Source organism: Myotis davidii, unplaced genomic scaffold (genome assembly GCF_000327345.1).
Source record: "Myotis davidii unplaced genomic scaffold, ASM32734v1 scaffold339, whole genome shotgun sequence".
Lineage (NCBI taxonomy): Eukaryota > Metazoa > Chordata > Mammalia > Chiroptera > Vespertilionidae > Myotis > Myotis davidii.
Window position 1 is genome coordinate 500,170 of NW_006290778.1, and position 10,060 is coordinate 510,229.

At 41.0% G+C, this 10,060-nt stretch overlaps 1 protein-coding gene across 3 annotated transcripts in view; it reads right to left on the minus strand.

The window, feature by feature from the left end:
• KDM3A (lysine (K)-specific demethylase 3A) overlaps positions 1-4,408 on the minus strand; it is a 62,536-nt gene extending 58,128 nt beyond the window's left edge. The window contains exon 1 of one of the 3 annotated variants that reach the window (XM_015564077.1): positions 4,140-4,405. In XM_015564077.1, coding sequence (XP_015419563.1) covers positions 4,140-4,325 — 186 coding nt within the window. In that variant the 5' untranslated portion in view covers positions 4,326-4,405. Of the gene's footprint in view, positions 1-4,139 lie in introns of all 3 variants that reach the window. The other 2 variants (XM_006763982.2, XM_015564078.1) reach the window with 2 other exon arrangements.
• Positions 4,409-10,060: the final 5,652 nt, after the last annotated feature.

Consider the following 10,060-nt stretch of genomic DNA (forward strand, 5'->3'; position numbering starts at 1 on the left):
GACTTTGGGAGTATTAGGTTGCATTGGTCAAAAATTCACATTAACTCTGGTTTGAAAAAAAGATGACTTAAAAAAAAAATATATATATATATAATGGTGTGGCGGTGAGTGTGGTTACAGTGGGAGTGGAAAGGACATCTGTAATACTTTCAACAATAAAGATAAGTTAATATATATGTGTGTGTATTCGTGTATGAATGTGTGTATTTACATACATATAAAATGAACCCAACAGATTGTGAGTTTTCTTCAACATTCCTTCAAACGTTTCCTATTAAAACCATAGATCTTTTATTTGTGTCTGACGATTGAGTTATATACATATATGTATATAACTGTAACATGTTATATATATGTACGTGTGTGTATGTATGTATATATATGGTACTAAGGATATAAAGGCCAGTACCGTGGGGCCTTGACTTACGAGTGTCCCGGCTAACGAGTTTTTCGAGATACGAGCCGTATCTCGGCCGATTTTCTGCTTTGAGTTGCGAGCTAAAATTCGGGTTACGAGCCAGTTTCACATACCCCACCGTTAGCTGGCGCAGCGAACGTCACAGTGAACACCACAACATAGCCCAGCATCACACGTCTCACTCATTCACTTTAATGATTTGACATATGAGTAATTTGAGTTACAAGCTCAGTAACAGAATGAATTAAACTCGTAAGTCAAGGCTCCACTGTAAAAGAAAGTGTTCTAACTTCACTCTACCTTAATATTAAAATCTAGTGTTTAAGATCTGGAGACAAACTTGGGCAAGTTATTTAACTTCTTTAAGAGTCAATTTGTAACACTAAAATAATGTGATTTTACCATCTAGAATACTTGTGAGGGTTAAACAAAGTAGTATTTGCCATATAATAAGCATTTAAAGTTATTGCTTCTTCATCTGAACTTATTTGTAATGAACTAGTTACATTGTATCGAGTAAGTGACTTTGTTACAAGGTCTCTCTCAAGGTAAAACAATGTTACTAAGCCTTGACCACAATAATATCCTAACTAAGCAAATCAGTCTGGTTCTCAACCTTCCTAATGCCGCGACCCTTTAATACAGTTCCTCATGTTGTGGTGACCCCCAATTTCATTGTTACAAATTGAACATAATTAAAGCATAGTGATTAATCACAAAAACAATATGAAATTATATATCTGTTTTCCGATGCTCTTAGGCGACCCCTGTGAAAGGATTGTTCGACCCCCAAAGGGGTCGCGACCCACAGGTTGAGAATCACTGGTCTAGACAAACCTGCACTTCTAATACTAAAAAGTTGGGCCAGTGCTTGAATTTCCTTCATTCATATTCATTTCAGGCCCCAGTCCCACCCCAAAATGAAATATCCCGAAACCCAGGTGTAAGTAAGGATGGTCAGTGACTCAGTTTAATTCCTGCCTACATCGCATCAAGTACAATTCGTCTCTATTGTTTTAAAATTCTATGTTTTTAAACTTGGCTCTAAACTTAAGCCAATTATTTCATCTTCTATCAACTAAGGAAGGTAGCAATAAGTCATAATTAGCATAAAGACATCAAGTAGATTTGTACCTTACATGAGACTCAGTTGTGAGGTCTGCAAGTAAAGCAAAAATCCAATATAAGTCAAAATTGTTCTTGAATTAAAATTCCCTGCAGTCTCCAGTTCAGGCACCTTAGTTCAGTGGAAAAGACACACAGCATAACCTAGATTCAAATCCTCCTCCCTCCATCACTTAGTAACTCATTATGAAAGTCTAGACAAGACTTCTTTTCCTAATTCTATTTCCTCATTCTGAAAATGAAGATATCACCACCACCTCAAAGGTTAGGGAGATGTGCAGATTTAAAAGTATACTCATAAAGGACCCTCCTAGATTGCCTTCCCAACCCAACAGGTTCTCAGTCACCCAAACACCTAGTCTCTCATCATCTTCAGAAAGAACTAAAAACTATAAAGTTTAGAAAAGAAGAACCAAGATGGCGGCATAGGTTAACGCCGGAGTTTGCCGCCTCGAACAACCATTTCAAAAGTGAAACTAAAAGACGGAAGGGAAATCTAGTACACAAAGCCCAACGCTGGAAAATAATTCATAATTAGCATAAAGACATCAAGTAGATTTGTACCTTACATGAGACTCAGTTGTGAGGTCTGCAAGTAAAGCAAAAATCCAATATAAGTCAAAATTGTTCTTGAATTAAAATTCCCTGCAGTCTCCAGTTCAGGCACCTTAGTTCAGTGGAAAAGACACACAGCATAACCTAGATTCAAATCCTCCTCCCTCCATCACTTAGTAACTCATTATGAAAGTCTAGACAAGACTTCTTTTCCTAATTCTATTTCCTCATTTCTGAAAATGAGATATCACCACCACCTCAAAGGTTAGGGAGATGTGCAGATTTAAAAGTATACTCATAAAGGACCCTCCTAGATTGCCTTCCCAACCCAACAGGTTCTCAGTCACCCAAACACCTAGTCTCTCATCATCTTCAGAAAGAACTAAAAACTATAAAGTTTAAATAAAATGTGTCCATTCAAATCACAGAAAAACAAATGCACAAGAGAAAGTTTTATTTGGCAGGTGAAATAAACCACAACAACTATGACTGAAATCTAGTACACAAAGCCCATTTTATGGAGAAATACTATTAGCTTACAGCCAACAGGTTGACCATCTCTGCACCTCACTACATTATTTCTGTAACATCAAAACCTGGGTTGCTTGGAGTGAAACAGAGAAAATCAGGGATTGTGATAATTAAGAGGGTGAACTCAGAAGACAAAACGTCCTGGTTTAGAACAGGCTGTCAACTCCTAGATATGTGACCTTAGGCAAGATACTTAATCTCCCCCAGCCCCAGAATTTCTATCCGTAAAATGGAGCAATATCAGTATCTACCTCCAAAGAACGGCTGCTGTAAGGGCTAAATAAAATCATGGCTATGAAGCATGATTCCCGGCACGTGGTTAAATGCTCACTGGTCACTCCTCCCTTTCAACATGAGACAAGGCTCACAACATAAACTTTAAAAATATATAACCACACACCCTTTTCCCACAACCCTTTGCAAGTAATTCAGGTTTGGGCATGCATGATCCCCTTGAGAGTATTCAAATGAACGGTTTCAGAAACGAAAACATAGCCAACTGTCAATGCTAAAACTCGCTTCCCTTGTCTGAGCGGTTTCAAGAACCGGCAGCGATAATGAAATACCCATTGCCCAAGTTCAGAAATACTTTCTGTTCTGACAGCGCTGCTTCTTCCTTCACATCATCACTTCGCAGCCTTTGTTAGGGACCCCTTTTCAGTTATTTTTGTACAAAGGAGTCTTTGCTGGTGCAAAGTAGTCACACCAATACTTCTATTAGGAAGTACAATCAGAATTCATCGCTTTTTGAAAAGATCTAACTGATAAAGGTCCTGAGTGTTGTTCTGATGAAAAACCCCTGGCCGCACTTGTTGTCATTGATCTCCCGCCCCCTAACCACCAAGGTGGAATGACTATTTCTAAACCATTCCTCCAGCACACCACGTCAGGGGCCGCTAGCTCCACCCACCCCTCCATATATGGTCTCTCCCACACGCCCCCGCAGGCTAATCAGCGCCACCCGGAACCCGCTCCTCCCCGGAGCCACCATAAAAGGACAGATACCCACCCTCATCTGCATAATAGAACCAAGCTCCCCCCCCCCACACACACACAGACACGCACACTTTTCATTTCTAACAGGACTAAAAGTTTAAGGAGTTGGGTGATGACATAAAGAGGAACGAACGAACGAACAAAAAACCCACTGAAAGCACCTCCAAACTCTAGCTTTAAATTCTCGATTCCAAACGTCACCCACTAGCCCAGCTTCAGACTACCCACCTACCACCACCACTCCCCCTCGGGAGCCGGTACTCACTCACCCCGAATGGGGCACAGCGCTGGCAACGCCGAGACGTGTCTAGACAACCAACCCTAAAGCCCATGTTCAGATACCAGCAACTGGAGGCGAAACACATCTCGGCTCCACACAACCATTTCAAAACTTTCCAGGCCTCGTTTTTTCTGCACCTTCCCGAGGCCAACTTTCTGATCGCCCTTCCCACAAAGAGGCAGCGAGCGGGGTGCCGGCCGCGTCGGGACGCAGACCGCCGGGGCCCAGCTTTACCTTCAGGTCCTTCTTGGTGACGTCCGTGTGGGAGACGGCGCGGATGGTCCCGGAGAGCCAGGGCCACTCGGCGACGCGCCCCACGTCCCAGCCGTCGTGGCCGCCGTCGCCGCGATCGGCGCCGGACAGACTGAGGAATCGCTTCCCTACCAGCACGGGCCAACTTTCTGCGAGCGTGAGCACCATGGTTTCCACGCCTGCAGGAAGGGCTCCTCCCTGCAAAAGCACAAAAACAAAACGCCATGGGGGCGGCAGGTGGTCGGGGGCCAGCGAGAGGCGGGCGGGGGAGGAAGGAGGGGCCCGAACCCCGAAAACACGGGCCCGAGCGCCGCGTGACCCTCTCGCTCTCCCAAGTTTCGCTTTTCTAAAACCTTAAACCTCAGCGCAGAGCGAGTACGGGGAGAAATACTGGCGGCTCAAGCGGGTCTTTTAAAGTGATCGTCCCTCTCCCAGAAAGGAAGAGGCCCCGATGCCGAGCGCCTGTCCCAGCCGGCCGAGTGCCCCCACGGTTCCGCACTTGCACGCACTGCCTCCCCGGCCCGCCCCCTCGGAGCCGCTGCCGCCGCTGATTGGCTCAGCCCGCGGGGCTGAACAAGGCTCGTGGGGACAGAGCCGATCGCTATTGGCCCGCGTGGCCGGGGCGGGGCTAGAGGAAAAAACAATTCCTTGGCTGCCTCCTCCCTCTGCCCTCCCCCTTCCGACTCCCGGACGACCCCCATTAGGTTAAAGTACACACAACGTAAGCGAGGGATCCCTCCGCCACAGCCATTCTTCTCAGTGGTTGCCTCACGGAACGCAAAAAAGTCCAGCGAAATCGGTTATCAACTTTAGGGCCCAGAGGAACATTGCAGTGGTGCACAGAAAAGACCGAATGGCGGACCCGGGCTATAAGCGCCTATTGTATGTGCTCCTCAAGTGCACAGGCTGTCGACCAAAGGTGGGCTTTCTACTTGGCGGAGGAATCTCACAGGAAAGGGGTGAAGGCGGTGCAGAGCCCGTGGGGGAGGAAAGAGACGGAACGTGCGGTTTCAGGCGTACTCAACTGGAGGGTGGAGCGACAGTGCTCTGGGGGCTCCTGCGCAGGCGCCTCGCGCAGCGGAGGCCGGAGCTGGGCGAAATGGCCGCCGGAGGCGCAGGCGCACGTGGTGCGGATCGTGGAATGTCTAGAGTTCGCCATTTTGAAAGAAAAATGAAGAAAGGCCTGGAGTCCCTGGGAAATGACCTTCCTTAAATCTAGAGCAAAGGAGGCCATTCAGTACCATGCAGAATGGGATTTTTTTTTAATGTAAAGGAAGAATGGAAAGATATCCTGAGACTTATAAATTGAAAGACTAGATTAAGACCGTAAATTATGAAGAGGCTGTGACTTTGAAGGACAGAGGAGGTGAGAAGTGATGGTGTGATTTGGAAGTTGAATTTTTTTGGTTGAATGAAGAAATAAAATGAAGGACTTGAAGATCTCTTCCTTTATCAAGGCTGGTACTTGACATGGCATCCCATTTAATCCTCAAACTAATGAGTGAAGAACTTATGAAGTGTGAAAACTGAGAATCAGAAAAACTTCAGAAGTGTATTTGAGAGATTATAGATGCAAGTTAACTCTAGGTATTGCTTTTAAACGTGTCAGTTCAGAATGGTTTATATTGTTTTTTTTTAACGGAGAACAAACCCTGAAGAATTAAATTGGATTTATAATTTGCAGACCATTCGAAAGGAAGATAGGGAGCAAAGACAACCTATCCAGTCCAACACAAGTAGAAAAAATGGAAACAAGAAAAGGAAAATAGAAGTATGGTAAATAGAAGAAAATAAAATTAAAGAATAAGTCCAAACATTATCTACAATAAATATAAATTGGTTAATTTTACTCATGAGTTAAAAGATAATGGATTTTTTAAAAATCAGCTACAAATTAACTCCCAGCAAACTCCAACAGCACAGAAAACTTGAAAATTTTGGGCTAAAGTATTTTCAAATCAAATGGTAATGGAAGGAAAGCAATATAGTGATATTAACATAATTGAAAACAAAAGCATCAGAAGAGAAAATAATTTGTGTTAAGAAAGGAAAAAGTCCATGAAGATAACTCTTGATCTATTAGGACCCTGAAAACATAGCCTAGCCTAAGCTAAGGCTAAACTATTACAACTATGAGGAAATTTTGACAATATGTAGGCAGAGTAGAAAATATAAATATGTCTATTCCAGAAATAGGCACATCAGATAGATTTTTAAAATAAAGAGTATGGAGACCTTAGATTATATAATTATTCATTTGAAAAAAAGTCGCTAAGTACAAGTTTTACCAAACTTCACAGAACATATAATTCCTATATTATATTTATGGTTTCAGAATTTAGGAAAGTTGTGAAGAGATCCAAAGCATTTTATGAAACTTGCAAAACTCTGTTACCAAATCTGAACTAGGTAAATACAAAAAAAGGACAACTATATTTCAATGACTCTTAGGAATTAAGATGGCAAATTCTTATATAAAATATCAGCAAATTAAACCTAGCAGTATATTTTTAAAACAATCACCATGATTAATTAGAATTATCATATGAATACAGGGATACTTCCAGATTAGAAAATTACTATAATTTACCACAACAGCTTAAAATAAAAAAATATGAACATTTAGTAGAGGCTATTGAACATTGAGCTACCTAGGAAATGTGCCCTCGACCAGAAACAAACTTGGGACTCTATAGTCCGAGGGCTGACCCTCAATCCACTGAGCCAAACTAGGTAAGGTCATATGTTACTTTTGAAATTTAAAGTTAATATTAAAATCCTATGAATGAAATAAGCTACACTAACACTCAAGAACATTCAAAACAATTTATTAGAACTAATATAAGAGCCAAGAAAGTGGTACAATAAAAGATCAACAAACCAAAGTCAAAAGAATTCCTATCCCATAATTTCAATTAAAACACCTAATAGTTAAATGTTAAAATATGGAAGCACAATAGAAAAAAGAAACCATTTATGACCATAAAACTACAGAAACTACCTAAGGAAAAAAAAAACATAAAACGTATATGAAAAATACTATAAAACTTTATTGACAGGCATAAAACAAAATTTTAAAATTCTATCTCCTTATAAAAGATATAATTTCTTCTCAAATTAAACTATAATTTCAATGAGTGAAAAAATCAAAATATAAGTATATAAATAGTTAAGAGAATACAGGATCATGCATATATAAAAATAAGTTTGTGATTAACACACCATTTGAATAATAAGCTATTCAATATATACTATGGGGTCTATTGGTTATCTATTAGGGAAAAAATAACAAAGTAAGATCCCTACATCAACATTCACAATAGTAAGTAATGGGTGGATCAAAGAACTAAATATAAAATGTCTGGTAAAATATTTTAAGGTTCCTTTTCCCTTTCCTTTCTCTTTTGCTTTTCCTTCCTCTTCCTCTTCCTCTTTCAGTCCTAAAGCCATTAGGTACAGTGATGGCGAACCGTTTGAGCGTGGCATGTCAGCATTTTGAAAAACCCTAACTTAACTCTGGCGCTGTGTCACATGTAGACATTTTTTGATATTTACAACCATAGTAAAACAAAGATTTATATTTTTGATATGTATTTTACATATTTAAATGCCATTTAACAAAGAAAAATCAACCAAAAAAATGAGTTTGCGTGTCACCTCTGACACGCGTGTCATAGGTTCGCCATCACTGCTAGGATTATAGAGCAAAATAGGTTTCATCAGGAGATGCTGCCTGGCATGGAATGTTTGAGCTCAAAAAAATAGTAGTAGCCTGGCATGGAGCGTCAGAGCCCAAGTGGGGTGAGAAGAATAGGCACACAGAAGGTCACCCCGGCACTGGATATCTAGAGCCCAAGTGAGGTCAGAAGGGCATCGGTGAATAGCCACGGCCTACTGTGGTATGGTAGAGATGGGCCAGAGTGAAGACACTGCCCACATGGGAGGTGTGGGAGGAAGCCTGGCATGGGGCATATGAGCTTGAGGAGTGTGAGGAGAGTATTCATGCAGGGACCAGCAGAGGACACTGAAAAGACCAAGATAGATCTTAGAAGGAGAATTAGGAGAGAGGTCCATCCCAGAAACAAAGCAGGAAAGAATTTCAATTTGGAGAACCATACAGAGAGGTCAAAGGTTACACTGAGGTCAAGGCAGATAGAGGACTGGGCAGCAGGATGTTGACTCTTCCAACAGATGTATGTTAGCCTGGAGGTTTTACCAGAACTCATTTCCACTGGATAGTAAAAACTGTTATCCACGCTCCCCCATGTACATTCCAGTCAAAAATCCTGCCACTAACTGAGTTTCCTTTTATCCCATGGGACTTCAGAAGTTTCCAAAGTCTTTAAGAAAGTTAGCAACTAGAAATTTGGAATAATTTCGGACCTTTGATTCCTCAACTGCAAAACAATTCAAATACAATATTTTCCACCTAAATCTGCTTCCCTTAAATAGCACAAAATGGTGTTTGGTGCGAAAACTTAAATGTCTTACGCTATTTCTGTTAATGCTGTGCACCTGTGACAATGAAGCAAGCAGAGCATCGGCTTCTCGCTTCTTTTTCTTTATCCACTTTTTCTGTTGAAAGTAATTAACATCCAGAGAAAAGCACAGATCTTAAGTGAACAGTGTCATCAGTTTTATAAGGACGTGCATCCCCAAAATCCACATCCATAGAAAGACAGAACAGGGCCTTAGTCGGTTTGGCTCAGTGGATAGAGTGTCAGTCCATGGACTGAAGGGTCCCGGGTTTGATTCTGGTCAAGGTCACGTACCTCAGTTGCAGACTTGATCCCTGGCCCTGGTCAGGGCAACCAATCAATGTGATTCTCGCACATGGATGTTTCTCTCTCTCTGTCTCTCCCCCACCCCTCCAGTCTCTCTAAAAATCAATGGAAAAACATCTGCAGGTGAGGACAAACGAAAAAAGATATAGAACAGGGGTCAGCCATAGCCCACAGGCCAAATCTGGCCCAGCACCTAATTCTCTACAGACTGTGAAGGATGGTTTTTACATTTTTTAATGTTTGAAAAGAATCCCAGAAGAAGAATATTTTGTGACTATAAAAATTATACAAAATTCAAATTTCAGTGCCTATAAATAAAATTAGAACACAGCTAACTCATTTGTTTATGTTTTATCTCTGGATAATTTCATATTATAATGGTAAAGTTGAATAGTTATAACAGGGATAGTATGTCCCTCAAAGCCTGAAGTATTTACTCTCCATCCCCTTACAGAAAAGTTTCACCAAACCCTGATAGAGAACCTTCCATCATGCCTGATTGTTCCTGCTTCTTTCTAGTCAATACCATTGCGCACAGCAATCTTTTTTTCCATTTCTATCACCATAAATTGGCTTTGCCTATTCTTGCATTTTATTTAAACGACATAATACAGGTTTTAGTCTTTTGTATTTAGTTTCCTTTACTCAGCATGTTTTCAAGATTATATCATTAAGATGTTTATTCCCTTTCATTGCTAGGTAGTATTCCATTGCCTAAATGTACCATAGTTTGTATATCCATGCTCTGTTGATGGATACCTGAACTGTTTTTCAGTTCTTGACTATTATGAATAATATAATTATGAATATATTTGAATTTGTCTACTATCTTAGTGTTTGTCTTATCTGTTCTGTCTTTTTAAAAAATATATTTTATTGATTTTTTACAGAGAGGAAGGGTGAGGGATAGAGAGTTAGAAACATCGATGAGAGAGAAACATCGATCAGCTGCCTCCTGCACACACCCCACTGGGGATGTGTCCGCAACCAAGGTACATGTCCTTGACCGGAATCGAACCTGGACCCTTGAGTCTGCAGGCCGACACTCTATCCACTGAGCCAAACCAGTTAGGGTTGTTCTGTCTTTATATTTTTAACACTTTAACTCTTTTGCTAGTT